Below are 17,658 nucleotides of genomic sequence, written 5' to 3' on the forward strand. Positions count from 1 at the left end.
AGTCAAGTAGAGGCATATTAGTGACACTATGTTTGTCTATGTATTCACACATGTATTATGTTTCCGGTTAATACAATTCTAGCATGAATAATAAACATTTATCATGAAATAAGGAAATAAATAATAACTCTATTATTGCCTCTAGGGCATATTTCCTTCATCAATAACAAGTGAATAATTCATAGGCATTTCTTGACGTCTACTAATATTACCAATTCTTTGACATTCATCACAAGACAAGACAAACTTACAAGCATCCTTGAAGAGAGTAGGCCAATAAAAACCGGATTGCAATACCTTATGCGCAGTTCTATCTCCAGCGTGGTGTCCTCCATAAGCCTCGGAGTGACACTTGCGTAGGATCTGTTGCTGTTCATGCTCAGGTATACAACGTCTAATAACACCATCTACTCCTTCTTTATAAAGATGTGGGTCATCCCAGAAGTAATGTCTTAAATCATAGAAAAACTTTTTCTTTTGCTGGTATGTGAAACTAGGTGGTATAAATTTAGCAACAATGTAATTAGCATAATCAACATACCATGGAGCAGCACTAGAAGCATTTATGACAGCTAATTGTTCATCAGGAAAGCTATCATCAATAGGTAGTGGGTCATCAAGAACATTTTCTAACCTAGACAAGTTGTCTGCAACGGGGTTCTCAGCTCCGTTTCTATCAATAATATGCAAGTCAAATTCTTGTAGCAAGAGAACCCATCTAATAAGTCTAGGTTTAGCATCTTTCTTTTCCATAAGATATTTAATAGCAGCATGATCACTGTGAATAGTTACTTTAGAATCAACAATATAAGGTCTGAACTTATCACAAGCAAAAACAACTTCTAAAAATTCTTTTTCAGTAGTGGCATAATTTCTTTGGGCATTGTCCAGAGTTTTGCTAGCATATTGAATAACATTTAATTTCTTATCAACTCTTTGCCCTAGAACAGCACCTACAGCATAATCACTAGCATCACACATAATTTCAAAGGGTAAATTCCAATCAGGTGGCTGAACAATAGGTGCAGAAATCAATGCTTTCTTAAGTATTTCAAATGCTTCTACACAATCATCATCAAAGACAAAAGGTATATCTTTTTGTAAGAGATTAGTCAGAGGCCGAGAAATTTTTGAGAAGTCCTTAATGAACCTCCTATAGAAACCGGCATGACCAAGGAAACTTCTTATACCTTTGATGTCTTTAGGACACGACATCTTTCAATAGCATCAACTTTAGCTTTATCAACTTCAATACCTCTTTCAGAAATTTTATGCCCCAAGACAATGCCTTCATTAACCATAAAGTGGCACTTCTCCCAGTTCAAGACAAGATTAGTTTCTTCACACCTCTGCAAAACTCGATCAAGGTTGCTCAAGCAATCATCAAAAGAGGATCCATAGACGGAGAAATCATCCATGAAAACCTCACATATCTTTTCACAAAAGTCAGAGAATATAGCCATCATGCATCTTTGAAAGGTAGCAGGTGCATTACATAAACCAAAAGGCATACGTCTATAAGCAAAAGTACCGAAAGGGCAAGTAAAAGTGGTCTTTGCTTGATCATCAGCTGACACAGGTATTTGAGAAAAGCCTGAGTAACCATCTAGAAAGCAGAAATGTGCATGTTTGGATAATCTTTCTAGCATTTGATCAATAAAAGGTAAGGGGTAATGATTCTTTTTAGTAGCCTTATTTAATTTGCAAAAATCAATTACCATCCTATAACCTGTAATAATTCTTTGCGGGATCAATTCATCTTTATCATTAGGAACGACAGTAATACCTCCCTTCTTAGGGACACAATGGACAGGACTTACCCACTGGCTATCAGCAATGGGATAAATAATACCTGCCTCAAGGAGCTTTAGTATTTCCTTTCTTACCACTTCCTTCATCTTCGGATTTAGCCGTCGTTGGTGATCAATAACTGGTTTGGCATCTTTCTCTAAATTTATTTTGTGTTGACATAGAGTGGGACTAGTGCCCTTAAGATCATCAAGAGTATATCCAATAGCAGCACAATGCTTCTTCAGAGTTTTTAATAATTTCTCTTCCTCCTTCTCTGAAAGGTTAGCACTAATAATAACATGATATATCTTCTTTTCATCAAGATAAGCATATTTAAGAGTATGAGGTAACAGTTTAAGCTCAAACACGGGATCACCCTTGGGTGGAGGAGGATCCCCTAAAATTTCAACAGGCAAGTTGTGTTTCAGAATAGGTCCCTCTTTAAAGAATACTTCATCTATTTCCCTTCTTTCATTCATAAACATATCATTTTCATGATCAAGCAAATATTGTTCTAAAGGATCACTAGGAGGCACGGCAATAGAAGCAAGACCAATAATTTCATCTTTACTAGGCAATTCCTCATTACGGGGTTGTCGACGGAATTTAGAAAAATTAAACTCATGAGACATATCATCCAAGCCAACAGTAACGACATCCTTTTCGCAGTCTATCTTAGCATTAACAGTATTCAAGAAGGGTCTACCAAATATAATGGGACAAAAACTATCTTGTGGGGAACCAAGAACAACAAAATCAGCAGGATATTTAACTTTCCCACACGAGACTTCAACATCTCTAACAATCCCAATCGGTGAAATAGTATCTCTATTGGCAAGCTTAATGGTGACATCAATTTCTTCTAACTCAGCGGGTGCAATATCATGCATATTTTCTTGATATAAAGAAATAGGTATTGCACTAGCACTAGCACCCATATCACACAAGCCATGATAACAATGATCTCCTATCTTAACAGAAATAACAGGCATGCCTACAACAGGTCTATGTTTATCTTTAGCGCCAGGTTTAGCGATTCTAGCAGTCTCATCACAGAAATAAATAACATGCCCATCAATATTATCAGCCAAGAGATCTTTAACCATAGCAATATTAGGTTCAACTTTAACTTGATCAGGGGGTTTATGTGTCCTAATATTACTTTTGTTGACCATAGTTGAAGCTTTAGCATGATCCTTTATTCTAACAGGGAAAGGTGGTTTCTCAACATAAGCAGTAGGAACAATAGGATCACTGTAAGTGATAGTCTTTTCTTCAACTTTAATAGGTGCAACTACTTTTACTTCAACGAGAGGATTATATTTAAACCACTTCTCCTTAGGGAGATCAACATGAGTAGCAAAGGATTCACAAAAAGAAGCTACTATCTCAGAGCTCTGTTGGAAAAGGCAGTGCCTAGGAGGCGCTTAGGCACGCCTAGGCACTAGGCAATAGCCAAACGCCTCGCCTAGGGCATAAATGGAGGTCTAGGCAGGGCGAGCAAGGAATTGCCTACCCAAGAAAGAGATCATGCCACATATTGCACTGATATGCCAAACGGGTTATATTTCAATGGCAGTAGACGATAATTAATTTATTTGTATGCCCTAAACTAATATCAACACCCACATGATAATCACAAATACACTATGAGTAAAAACTATATTACCGCCTAGGCCACGCCTAGGGCGCTTAGGCACCGCCTAGGCACTAGGCGAAGGCCAACCGCCTCGCTTACGCCTACAACTTTTTCCAACCTTGTCTCAGAGTCAAGTCCATATTTAGTGCTAAATTTACGGAAAACATCAGTATCCATAAAAGATTTAACACAATCAAACTTAGGTGTTATACCTGACTCCTTACCTTCGTCGAGATCCCAATCTTCAGAGTTGCGTTTAATTCTTTCCAATAAATTCCATTTGAATTCAATAGTCTTCATCATAAAAGAACCAGTACAAGAAGTATCGAGCATGGAGCGATTGTTGTCAGAAAGCCGAGCATAAATTTTTTGAATAATCATTTCTCTTGAGAGCTCATGATTGGGGCATGAATATAACATTGACTTAAGCCTCCCCCAAGCTTGAGCGATGCTTTCTCCTTCGCGAGGCCAAAAATTATATATATTATTACGATCACGATGAACAAGATGCATAGGATAAAACTTCTGATGAAATTCCAATTTCAATCGCTTATAGTCCCATGATCCCATATCATCACATAGCCTATACCATGTCAATGCATCTCCCTTCAAAGATAAAGGGAAGACCTTCTTCTTGATAACATCATCGGGCATACCTGCAAGCTTAAATAATCCACAAACTTCATCCACATAGATTAAGTGTAAATCGGGATGTAATGTTGCATCTCCTGCAAAAGGATTAGCTAGCAGTTTCTCTATCATACCCGAAGGGATTTCAAAGTAGACATTTTCATTTTCAGTAGGTTCAGTAGGTTGATGAGCAACTCTTTGCTCTACTGGTCGGGGTGAAGATACCCCGAACAAGCCCCTCAGAGGATTACTTTCCATAGTAACAAGTGACAGTAAATTTCAGCACACTATATAAATTTTTCCTTACCAAATTCCACTTACCAAAGGCGCTTCACTCCCCGGCAACGGCGCCAGAAAAGAGTCTTGATGACCCACAAGTGTAGGGGATCTATCGTAGCCTTTTCGATAAGTAAGAGTGTCGAACCCAACGAGGAGCAGAAGGAAATGACAAGCGGTTTTCAGTAAGGTATTCTCTGCAAGCACTGAAATTATAGGTAACATATAGTTTTGTGATAAGATAAATTGTAACGGGTAGCAAGTAACAAGTGTAAATAAAGTGCAGCAAGATGGCCCAATCCTTTTTGTAGCAAAGGGCAAGCCTGGACAAACTCTTATATAAAGGAAAACGCTCCCGAGGACACATGGGAATTATCGTCAAGCTAGTTTTCATCACGTTCATATGATTCGCGTTCGGTACTTTGATAATTTGATATATGGGTGGACCGGTGCTTGGGTGCTGTCCTTACTTGGACAAGCATCCCACTTATGATTAACTCCTATTGCAAGCATCCACAACTACAAAAGAAGTATTAAGGTAAACCTAACCATAGCATGAAACATATGGATCCAAATCAGCCCCTTACGAAGCAACGCATAAACTAGGGTTTAAGCTTCTGTCACTCTAGCAACCCATCATCTACTTATTACTTCCCAATGCCTTCCTCTAGGCCCAAACAATGGTGAAGTGTCATGTAGTCGACGTTCACATAACACCACTAGAGGAAAGACAACTTACATCTCATCAAAATATCGAACGAATACCAAATTCACATGACTACTAATAGCAAGACTTCTCCCATGTCCTCAGGAACAAACGTAACTACTCACAAAGCATATTCATGTTCATAATCAGAGGGGTATTAATATGCATAATGGATCTGAACATATGATCATCCACCAAATAAACCAACTAGCATCAACTACAAGGAGTAATCAACACTACTAGCAACCCACAGGTACCAACCTGAGGCTTTGGGACAAATATTGCATACAAGAGATGAACTAGGGTTTGAGAGGAGATGGTGCTGGTGAAGATGCTGATGAAGATTGACCCCCTCCCGGTGAGAGGATCATTGGTGATGATGATGGCGATGATTTCCCCCTCCCGGAGGGAAGTTTCCACGGCAGAACAGCTCTGCCGGAGCCCTAGATTGGTTCCGCCAAGGTTCCGCCTCGTGCGGCGGCGTCTCGTCCCGAAAGCTTGCTTATGATTTTTTCTCGGACGAAAGACTTCATATAGCAGAATATGGGCACCGAAGGCCTGCCAGGGGGCCCACGAGGCAGGGGGCGCGCCCAGGGGGGTAGGGCGCGCCTCCCACCCTCGTGGCCAGGGTGTGGGCCCCCTCTGGTATTTTCTTTGCTCAGTATTTTTTATAAATCCCAAAAATGACTTCCGTGGAGTTTCAAGACTTTTGGAGTTGTGCAGAATAGGTCTCTAATATTTGGTCCTTTTCCAGCCCAGAATTCCAGCTGCCGGCATTCTCCCTCTTCATGTAAACCTTGTAAAATGAGAGAGAATAGGCATAAGTATTGGGACATAATGTGTAATAACAGCCCATAATGCAATAAATATCGATATAAAAGCATGATGCAAAATGGACGTATCAAAGAGATCCGCTAACAAGATTTTTATTGACGGAGGGGACATAATGCACGTTCTTCAGCCGCACGATCTTCCCCGAAGTAAACTTCAGATCGACCGTGCCAACACCACGAACAGAAGCACTTGAACCATTGCCCATCAGCACGGTTGAAGTCCCTGCGGTCTGATAAGACGAAAACATGGAAATATCACCGCATACATGTACATTAGCACCCGTGTCAATCAACCAATCAGGAGAATGACATACTGAAAGAATAGTGGGAAATATACCATACCCAGCATCCTTCATGTCAGTGTCTCCAATGACAACATTAGCAGTCTTGCCGCCTTTCCCAGGATGACGCTTGTCATACCGATTAGGGCAACTAGGAGCCCAATGATCAGGATCCCCACACACATGACAAACACCTTTCTTCTTGTCATTCTTTTTCTTGAAGTTCGTGTGTTGCACAGCCTTGTTCTTCCCATCAAACTTTGCTTTACCATCAAACTTGCCCTTGTTCTTGAACTTGTGGGGCTGGAAGTTCTTCTTCTGTACCAGATTGGCACTAGATCCTTCCTCAATACCTCGAGCATGTGTGTCCTTTGCTCTCGCCTTTTCTTCCACATCAAGAGTGCCAATGAGATCCGGGACTGAAAACTCTTGTCTCTTATGTTTCAGTAAGGTAGCAAAGTTTCTCCACGAAGGAGGAAGCTTAGTGATGATACCTCCGGCGACAAACTTGTCCAGTAGCACACAACTGAAGTGGTCAAGTTCTCTAGCAAATGACTGTATCTCATGAGCTTGCTCAACCACGGAGCGCTCTTCAGTCATCCTGTAATCATAGAATTGCTCCATGATATACAACTCAGTGCCAGCATCCGAGACCCCAAACTTGGCCTCGAGTGCATCCCACATATCTTTTCCATTATCAATTGACGCATAAGCATCAACTATGTTCTCACCAAGAACACTCAAGAGAGCAGCCTTAAACAGAGTATCCATTTTCTGAAAAGCTTGTGCCTGTTGAGCATCAAGCTCCCCTTCAGGTTTGCCAAGAGTGGCGTCATAGCAACTCATGGTTTGAAACCATAAGACTGCTCTCACGCGCCACCTCTTATAGTGGATACCCTCAAACATAGGAGGTCTCATGGAAGCAGCAAAACCACTTGGGGTAAATTGCCTATAATAAGGTTTTTGGATTGTTGGAAATATGAGCAATTTACCAAATAATTTTGCTAACGGAAATACTAGATAAAGCATGACTAATATAACAGAGATAAAGCAAGTCACGCAATCTGACAGAGTGAAGGTAAATAGCATCTGCATATTTGAACTAAACACATCCTCTCCAGCCATGTCGTCGATGAGGTTGTGGACGTCGGGGAAGAAGTCGTCAGTGTGAGGTTGACGTGTGTGGCCGGCCGGATTATATAATTAATTAATTAATTGCTCCTTCCCTTCCCACGATGCCTTTGAGGTTGGGCTGAGGAGGAGCGCGCGTGAATGTCCCTCTTATTCTCATGCTCATACATGTGGGGAAAAGCCTTTCTTATAAAGAGGTCCAACTCCCTCTAAACTAGCAATATGGGACTAAACTTTAGTTCCACCTCTTGCCTTGCACGAGTGGGCTGCGTGGGCCTCTAGGATTTTTTTGGAATTTCTGAAACTGCTATTGGGCTTGGCCCCAAATAGACAAAATTCCAGCACATTTCTCAAGGAAAAAGAAGTGGGGGAGCGAGTTGAGGTACGCTTCCACGTAGTAGTCCGTGCACGGATCAAAGTTCTCGATCTGGCCACACCTAGAACCCAAGCAAACTCATCACTAACCAATCTATGATTTTCATGTCAAAAAAATAAAAATCCCCTATGATGATGATCTGGCCACACGTAGTACTGTCACTGTACCGGCTATGGTGTTGTAGGAAAGGCCGCACGCACGTACGTACCGAGGGGGCGATGGGCGGCGTGACGAGCTTCTCCGACTGGCAGTTGGGCGCGTAGATGTTGTAGATGTCGATGTCCCGGAGGCTCTCGCCGGCCGCGTCCGAGGCGTCGTCGCAGAGCGCGTTCGACGCCGCGCCCGCCGTGAAGTTGCAGTTCTTGCTGATGCCCTCGGCCGTCTCGTCGGAGATGAGCGCGTGCGTCCAGAAGAAGTCGTACATGCCCTTGCTGTCCGTCCAGTCGTTGATCACCGCGTTCCCAATCTGTTTTTCACACCACCCAAACCGTCGTCAGGGGTGACAGGACTGAGGTTGACGTGTGTGGCCGGCCGGATTATATAATTAATTAATTAATTGCTCCTTTCCTTACCATGATGCCTTTGAGGTTGATGGCCGGGGAGGCGTGGCGGAGGATGGCGTGGGCCAGCTGCGGCACGTAGTGGCCGGCGTAGCTCTCGCCGGTGATGTAGAACTCGCGGCCCTTGTACTCCGGGAAGCGCTCCAGCCAGTTGGCCAGGAACAGGTACGCGTCCTCCGCCGTCCGGTTGTCCCCGCTCCGCCCGTAGTCCGCCGTCGTGTTCGAGTACGAGTACCCCACCCCCGCCGGGCTCTCCAGGAACAGCACGTCCGCCGCTGCGCCATGTATTGCCGGACCGATCACTTGTCAGCTCCTCAATGGCTTTCTGGCCGGAGAACTCGAGAGCGTGGTGACTGCGTACCGTGGATCCAGCCTTCCAGGAGTAGGGGTTGCGGTAGAGCGTCTTGCCGTCGCTCATGACGCGGAACGGGCCTAGCTCCTCCATGGCGCCGTACCCCAGCGACGAGCACCCGGAGCCCCCGTTGAGCCAGAGCAGGAGGGGCTTGCCCTTGGACGACGACCCGTCGCCGTTGCCGCCGACGGCCTCGGCGAGGTAGTAGAACAGCGCGCGCCCGGCGGCGGCGTCCACCGTCACGTACCCAGCGTACTGTGCGAAGTCCACGCCGCTCGGCTGCCCGGGCAGCGCCTCCACGCGGTCGGCCTCCTTGCGCCCGGCCTCCGCCGCAACGGCCGCCGGCGCGGGTCTACCCGTCGCCTTCGTCGTCGTCTGCTCCTCCTCCACGGCCGCGAGAGACTCCCAGGACGCGCGCGAGGACGGCGACCCGCGCAGCCGGTTCAGGTAGTCGCCCTGCCTTGTCCGCCGTACCTTGGCCGCCGCCGCCGTGCGAGACCCCAGCGCGAGGCATTGCACCGCCACCAGTAGCAAGAGTGCCAGCACTGTGCTCTTCATGGCGCGCGCCGGCACTGTTCGATCGGACGGTCGTCGGAGCGAGCTAGAGCACGCTGGAGTGCACCGAGGACGGCGGGTGTCTGCGTCGATCTGGCCTGGTATTTTTAGGGCGGGAACCTAGAGGCTAACGATTGAATTTGGACGTGGGACAAAGGTGACAGGTAGGAGCCCGCCGGTGGCACCGGCACGGTTCTCATCCGATACAAGATAGATCGTCCATTTGATCCGTCCATGCGTCCACTAGGCACATGCTTTCATGCTAATGAATTTCTTCTGTTGATCCCCGGCCATTTGCTGTTAGTCTGGTCCTCGAGAGAGAAGGGGACAGTGAAGTTGCAACTTGCAAGTCTCTCGTACTTAACATACGCAAGGTTAGAGCATCTACAGTGGGACTTAACAAATCAACCCCTCAAACGCTGTCATGCCTTAAAAAATGCATTCGTCATCCGAATAGCTCAAATTACAAACCTCAAATCCATATTATTACATTTAACGTGAAACCTAATCTAAGCGGAGCTCGTCCGGCTGCGCTTCCCGCTCACCCGGCTCCACCTTGGCCATGTCCGGTGGCCGGCTGCGCTCCTCAGAGTGTTGGCCCGGTCGCTGGCACTGTAGAGTAGGGCATGGGACACGAGCCGGCTCATGGGACTCGAGGCGTCACCGTCTCCCATGCCCTACCCTTCCTCGTCGGAGCCCGGAACCCGAACGGTGCCGGTGGACGTCAGATCGATGACGGATTCGTCCTGGGACGAGCCGCCGACGTCCACCACAACGCGGTTGCGTCTGTTGTGGAACGTAGTATTTTAAAAAATTTACCTACGATCATGCAAGATCTATCTAGGAGAAGCATAGCAACGAGCGGGGAGAGTGTGTCCACGTACCCTCGTAGACCGAAAGCGGAAGCGTTAAGTAACGCGGTTGATGTAGTTGAACATCTTCGCGATCCAACCGATCAAGTACCGAACGCACGACACCTCCGCGATCTGCACACGTTCAGCTCGGTGACGTCCCTCGAACTCTTGATCCAACTGAGGCCGAGGGAGAGTTCCGTCAGCACGACGGCGTGGTGACGGTGATGATGAAGTTACCGGTGCAGAGCTTCGCCTAATCACTATGACGATATGACCGAGGTGTAAAACTGTGGATGGGGGCACCGCACACGGCTAAGAGATTGTCTGTTGTGCCTTTGGGGTGCCCCCCTGCCCCCGTATATAAAGGAGGGGAGGAGGAGGCCGGCCAACAAGGGGCGCGCCAGGGAGAGGGGAGTCCTACTAGGACTCCAGTCCTAGTAGGATTCGGCCCCACCCTTTTTTCCTTCTACCGGAGGGGGGAAAAGGGAAAGGAGAGGGAGTAGGAGAAGGAAAGGGGGGTGGCGCCCCCTTCCCAAGTCTAATTCAGCCTTCTCCCTTGTGGGGGGCGCACCAGCCCCTTGTGGGCTGGTTAGCCTCCCTCCTATGGCCCATAAGGCCCATATCTTTCCCCGGGGGGTTCCAGTAACCTCCCGGTACTCCAGAAAAATGCTCGAATCACTCGGAACCATTCCGATGTCCGAATGCAACCTTCCAATATATGAATCTTTCCTCTCGACCATTTCGAGACTCCTTGTCATGTCCGTGATCTCATGCGGGACTCCGAACTTCGGTACATCAAATCACATAACTCATAATACAAATCGTCATCGAACGTTAAGCGTGCGGACCCTACGGGTTCGAGAACTATGTATGCATGACCGAGACACATCTCCGGTCAATAACCAATAGCGGAACCTGGATGCTCATATTGGCTCCAACATATTCTATGAAGATCTTTATCGGTCAAACCGCATAACAGCATACGTTGTTCCCTTTGTCATCGGTATGTTACTTGCCCGAGATTCGATCGTGGGTATCATCATACCTAGTTCAATCTCGTTACCAGCAAGTCTCTTTACTCGTTCCGTAATGCATCATCCCGCAACTAACTCATTAGTCACATTGCTTACAAGGCTTATAGTGATGTGCATTACCGAGAGGGCCCAGAGATACCTCTCCGACAATCGGAGTGACAAATCCTAATCTCGATCTATGCCAACTCAACAAACACCATCGGAGACACCTGTAGAGCATCTTTATAATCACCTAGTTACGTTGTGACGTTTGATAGCACACTAAGTGTTCCTCCGGTACTCGGGAGTTGCATAATCTCATAGTCATAGGAACATGTATAAGTCATGAAGAAAGCAATAGCAATAAACTAAACGATCATAGTGCTAAGCTAACGAATGGGTCATGTCAATCACATCATTCCCTACTGATGTGATCCCGTTCATCAAATGACAACTCATGTCTATGGCTAGGAAACTTAACCATCTTTGATTAACAAGCTAGTCAAGTAGAGGCATACTAGTGACACTCTATTTGTCTATGTATTCACACATGTACTAAGTTTCCGGTTAATACAATTCTAGCATGAATAATAAACATTTATCATGATATAAGGAAATATAAATAACAACTTTATTATTGCCTCTAGGGCATATTTCCTTCAGCGTCGCCCAGACTGATGGCCCATATGGGGCGCCGGAGGATGCGACTCCGCCTCCCCGACGTCTGCCGCCGCCTCCCGTGCCCGGTGCCTTGCATGGCGGACACGACATGCCATGGCCTCGTGGGATGATGGTGCTTCCCGAATATCGGCGCGCCAATGGAGGGGTTGCGCGTCCGCCAGCGCGTTCAGATACCTGACAGACCGCACGGCCTCCATGCGCCATTTCGGCGGACGCAATGGATTCCCGATGGATGGAGTCCGAGCGCAGCCGTGCACAGGCCTCCTCCTGGGCGTGGCGGAGCGCAAGACGGACGTCCATCTCCTCCTCAGGCCCGCGTGGGATGAGTTTGGGGTCGACGGATCTGGAGGTGGAGGACTCGGACCCGCTAGCCGCCATGCCGGAGATGGCCTGAAGGAGCCGGAGACGAGCTTGGGTGGCGGAGGGGATTGAAGGGGAGGGGAGTGAAGTGGCTAGGGTTTGGTCCGGCGAGCGGATGGGAGGAATTTATGTGGCGGCGGGTGTGCCAGCAGGGGCCGGGTCCGACGTGGCGGGCGTGCCTGGGCGCCCCCATATCCGTCTCATATTTGGGCTGGATATGGGGGGTGCCGGTCAGCTCGAGCGTTTGAGAGCCGTATGAGGGGCCGTCTGGGTCAAAAATGGGGGCGCTAAGAGCATCTACAGCCGGCCGCCTAAAACCCGCCTCATACACCGGGGCTGGCCACTCGGTCACTATCCAATCACGATTTTCGACCTAGACAACCCCCTCAAACGGGCCTCAAACGTTCGGAATGACCGTCACCCCTTGCTACCTCTTGAGAACTGCGTTGGTTTTCCCTTGAAGAGGAAAGGGTGATGCAGTAAAGTAGCGTAAGTATTTCCCTCAGTTTTTGAGAACCAAGGTATCAATCCAGTAGGAGACCACGCTCGAGTCCCACGCACCTACACAAACAAATAAGAACCTCGCAACCAACGCGATAAAGGGGTTGTCAATACCTTCACGATCACTTATGAGAGTGAGATCTGATGGATATGATAAGATAATATTTTTGGTATTTTTATGATAAAGAGTAAAAGTAAAGAAAGCAACATAAATGGCGCCAGAAATAGCTTGTTGACGGGAGATTAATATGATAAACGATAGACCCGGGGGCCATAGGTTTCACTAGTGGCTTCTCTCAAGATAGCATAAGTATTACGGTGGGTAAACGAATTACTGTCGAGCAATCGATAGAATTGAGCATAGTTATGAGAATATCTAGGTATGATCATGTATATAGGCATCACGTCCACGACAAGTAGACCGAAACAATTCTGCATCTACTACTATTACTCCACACATCGACCGCTATCCAACATGCATCTAGAGTATTAAGTTCATAAGAATAGAGTAATGCTTTAAGTAAGATGACATGATGTAGAGGGATACACTCATGCAATATGATATAAACCCCATCTTTTTATCCTCGATGGCAACAATACAATACGTGTCGTTTCCCTTTCTGTCACTGGGATCGAGCACCGCAAGATTGAACCCAAAGCTAAGCACTTCTCCCATTGCAAGAAAGATCAATCTAGTAGGCCAAACCAAACTGATAATTCGAAGAGACTTGCAAATATAACCAATCATACATAAAAGAATTAAGAGGAGATTCAAATATTGTTCATAGATAAACTTGATCATAAACCCACAATTCATCGGATCTCGACAAACACACCGCAAAAGAAGATTACATCGAATAGATCTCCAAGAAGATCGAGGAGAACTTTGTATTGAGATCTAAAGAGAGAGAAGAAGCCATCTAGCTAATAACTATGGACCCGAAGGTCTGAGGTAAACTACTCACACATCATCGGAGAGGCTATGGTGTTGATGTAGAAGCCCTCCATGATATGCCCCCTCCGGCGGAGCGCCGGAAAAGGCCCCAAGATGGGATCTCACGGGTACAGAAGGTTGCGGCGGTGGAAATAGGGTTCTGGCTCTGTATATGATGTTTCCAGGGTATATGGGTATATATAGGAGGAAGAAGTACGTCGGTGGAGCAACGTGGGGCCCACGAGGGTGGAGGGCGCCCCCCCCCCCCGGGGGGGGGGGGGGGTAGGCACGCCCCCCTGCCTCGTGCCTTCCTCATTTGTTGCTTTACGTAGACTCCAAGTCCTCTGGATCACGTTTGTTCCGAAAATCACGTTCCCGAAGGTTTCATTCTGTTTGGACTCCGTTTGATATTCCTGTTCTGCGAAACACTGAAATTGGCAAAAAAACAGTACTTTGGGCTGGGCCTCCAGTTAATAGGTTAGTCCCAAAAATAATATAAACGTGTATAAATAAGCCCATTAAACATCCAAAACAGAATATAATATAGCATGGAACAATAAAAAATTATAGATACGTTGGAGACGTATCAAGCATCCCCAAGCTTAATTCCTGCTCGTCCTCGAGTAGGTAAATGATAAAAACAGAATTTTTAATGTGGAATGCTACTTAGCATAATTTTCAATGTAATTCTCTTATTTGTGGTATGAATATTCAGATCTGAAAGATTCAAGATAAAATTTTAATATTCACATAAAAATAATAATACTTCAAGCATACTAACTAAGCACTTATGTCTTCTCAAAATAACATGGCCAAAGAAAGTTATCCCTACAAAATCATATAGTCTGGCTATGCTCTATCTTCACCACACAAAATATTTAAATCATGCACAACCCTAATGACAAGCCAAGCAATTGTTTCATACTTTTGGTGTTCTCAAACTTTTCAATCTTCACGCAATACATGAGCGTGAGCCATGGACATAGCACTATATGTGGAATAGAATGGTGGTTGTGGAGAAGAGAAAAAGGAGAAGATAGTCTCACATCAACTAGGCGTATCAACGGGCTATGGAGATGCCCATTAATAGATATCAATGTGAGTGAGTAGGGATTGCCATGCAACGGATGCACTAGAGCTATAAGTGTATGAAAGCTTATCAAAAGAAACTAAGTGGGTGTGCATCCAACTTTCTTGCTCACGAAGACCTAGGGGAATTTGAGGAAGCCCATCATTGTAATATACAAGCCAAGTTATATAATGAAAAATTCCCACTAGTATATGAAAGTGATATCATAGGAGACTCTCTATCATGAAGATTATGGTGCTACTTTGAAGCACAAGTGTGGAAAAAGGATAGTAGCATTGTCCCTTCTCTCTTTTCTCTCATTTTTTTATTTGGCCTTTTCCCTTTTTTTTGGCCTCTTTTTTTCCTTTTTTTTTATTTTTCGTCCGGAGTCTCATCCCGACTTGTGGGGGAATCATAGTCTCCATCATCCTTTCCTCACTTGGGACAATGCTCTAATAATGATGATCATCACACTTTTATTTACTTTACAACTCAAGAATTACAACTCAATACTTAGAACAAAATATGACTATGTGAATGCCTCCGGCGGTGTACCGGGATATGCAATGAATCAAGAGTGACATGTATGAAAGAATCATGAACGGTGGCTTTGCCAGAAATACGATGTCAACTACATGATCACGCAAGGCAATATGACAATGATGAAGCGTGTCATAGTAAATGAAACGGTGGTAAGTTGCATGGCAATATATCTTGGAATGGCTATGGAAATGCCATGATAGGTAGGTATGGTGGCTGTTTTGAGGAAGGTATATGGTGGGTGTATGATAGCGGCGAAAAGTGCGCGGTATTAGAGAGGCTAGCAATGGTGGAAGGATGAAAGTGCGCATAATCCATGTAATCAACATTAGTCATAAAGAACTCATATACTTGTTGCAAAAATCTATTAGTTATCGAAACAAAGTATTACGCGCATGCTCCTAGGGGGATAGATTGGTAGAAAAAGACCATCGCTCGTCCCCAGCCGCCACTCATAAGGAAGACAATCAATAAATAAATCATGCTCCGACTTCATCACATAACGGTTCACCATACGTGCATGCTACGGGAATCACAAACTTTAACACAAGTATTTCTCAAATTCATAGCCACTCAACTAGCATGACTCTAATATCACCATCTTCATATCTCAAAACAATTATGAAGTATCAAACTTCTCATAGTATTCAACACACTCATAAGATTTTTTTACTAATCTTGGATGCCTATCATATCAGGACTAATTTTTATGATTAAAGCAAATTACCATGCTGTTTTGTAGGACTCTCAAAATAATATAAGTGAAGCATGAGAGAGCAATAGTTTCTATAAAACAAACCACCACCGTGCTCTAAAAGATATAAGTGAAGCACTAGAGCAAAAACTATATAGCTCAAAAGATATAAGTGAAGCACATAGAGTATTCTAATAAATTCCGAATCATGTGTGTCTCTCTCAAAAGGTGTGTACAGCAAGGACAATTGTGGTAAACTAAAAAGCAAAGACTCAAATCATACAAGACGCTCCAAGCAAAACACATACCATGTGGTGAATAAAAATATAGCTCCAAGTAAAGTTACCGATGGACGAAGACGAAAGAGGGGATGCCTTCCGGGGCATCCCCAAGCTTTGGCTTTTTGGTGTCCTTAGATTACCTTGGGGTTCCATGGGCATCCCCAAGCTTAGGATCTTGCCACTCCTTGTTCCATAATCCATCAAATCTTTACCCAAAACTTGAAAACTTCACAACACAAAACTCAACAGGAAATCTCGTGAGCTCCGTTAGCGAAAGAAAACAAAACACCACTTCAAGGTACTGTATTGAACTCATTCTTTATTTATATTGGTGTTAAACTTACTGTATTCCAACTTTTCTATGGTTTATAAACTATTTTACTAGCCATAGATTCATCAAAATAAGCAAACAACACACGAAAACAGAATCTGTCAAAAATAGAACAGTCTGTAGTAATATGTAACTAACGCAAACTTCTGGAACTCATAAAAATCTACCAAAATAGGAAGACCTAGACAATTTATTTATTGATCTACTGCAATTGGAATCAGTATTTTATCACGTTCTGGTGATTTTTAACAATTGTTTTCGTGAACAGAAAGTTTCTGGAATTTTCAGCAAGATCAAATAACTATCATCCAAGAAGATCCTATAGGTTTAACTTGGCACAAACACTAATTAAAACATAAAAACAAATCTAACCAGAGGCTAGATCAAATATTTATTCCTAAACAGAAGCAAAAAACAAAAAACTAAAATAAAATTGGGTTGCCTCCCAACAAGCGCTATCGTTTAACGCCCTTAGCTAGGCACAAAAGCAAGGATAGATCTAGGTATTGCCATCTTTGGTGTGCAATTCTTCAATAAGACACCTATAACCCCTAGGAGTTTCTTTCTTTTTATTAATTATCAAACTCCTAGGCACAAAATCAAGAAAATCATTTGTACCAAACGGTTCCTTAATGATAGCAAAAAGATTGGGATGAACACTTATTGATTTTAAATCCGCAGTTCCCTTACTAGAGGATTCACCCTTATTTTTAGGAACATGAAAAAGCTTGGCAATTTTGGTAGGAGGATTTGGAGTATTTTTAACATAAGAAAAAGTGGACCCCAAGTTGGTGATAATTCCCTCAAGTTTATCGATTCTAGTAGAATCTTGATCTATTCTTTCATTAACTATGGGTTCTTTTTCCTTAAAACTTTTCAGAGTAACTCCCACCTTAGATCCATATTGGGTAATTTGGTTGTGGATCTTTTTATCCAAATTCTCAATCAACCCTACAGTAGCAACTTGATTTTCAATAATTTCAAGCCTTTGCATCACATGTTCCAAAGTTAACATAGTTCCATTAACCAAAAGAGGTGGTGAGCCAAACAAATCTATCATAGCATTATAAGAATCAAAAGTATGGCTACCCAAGAAATTCCCTCCGGTAATGGTATCAAAAATATATCTATACCAAGGAGTGGCGCCTACATAAAAATTGCGAAGAAGAATGGTAGTAGATTGCTTTCGGGTAGATCTATTTTGAGCATTGCAGATTCTATACCAAGCATCTTTTAGATTTTCTCCCTCCCTTTGTTTAAAATTGAGAAC

General features: G+C 44.4%; 1 protein-coding gene across 1 annotated transcript; it reads right to left on the bottom strand.

The window, feature by feature from the left end:
* Positions 1-7,620: 7,620 nt before the first annotated feature.
* LOC123497044 (serine carboxypeptidase II-3-like) lies at positions 7,621-9,148 on the bottom strand. The gene is made up of 3 exons (XM_045232821.2): positions 8,578-9,148; positions 8,236-8,498; positions 7,621-8,129 (listed from the first exon to the last, which is right to left on the bottom strand). Exons 1-3 carry the CDS (start codon positions 9,131-9,133, stop codon positions 7,725-7,727), a joined length of 1,224 nt encoding a protein of 407 aa, XP_045088756.1. The 5' UTR covers positions 9,134-9,148; the 3' UTR covers positions 7,621-7,724.
* Between the last annotated feature and the right edge of the window lie 8,510 nt (positions 9,149-17,658).

Source organism: Aegilops tauschii, chromosome 2 (assembly GCF_002575655.3).
Source record: "Aegilops tauschii subsp. strangulata cultivar AL8/78 chromosome 2, Aet v6.0, whole genome shotgun sequence".
NCBI lineage: Eukaryota > Viridiplantae > Streptophyta > Magnoliopsida > Poales > Poaceae > Aegilops > Aegilops tauschii.

What these genes read in the sequence shown, in the direction of transcription:
- LOC123497044 (XM_045232821.2), bottom strand. Translation starts at nt 9,133, where the DNA reads ATGAAGAGCACAGTGCTGGCACTCTTGCTACTGGTGGCGGTGCAATGC. An exon ending in GGCTGGATCCACGGTACGCA is followed by an intron (nt 8,499 to 8,577) that starts GTCACCACGCTC and finishes TACATGGCGCAG; the next exon opens with CGGCGGACGTGCTGTTCCTG. An exon ending in TCAACCTCAAAGGCATCATG is followed by an intron (nt 8,130 to 8,235) that starts GTAAGGAAAGGA and finishes TGTGAAAAACAG; the next exon opens with ATTGGGAACGCGGTGATCAA.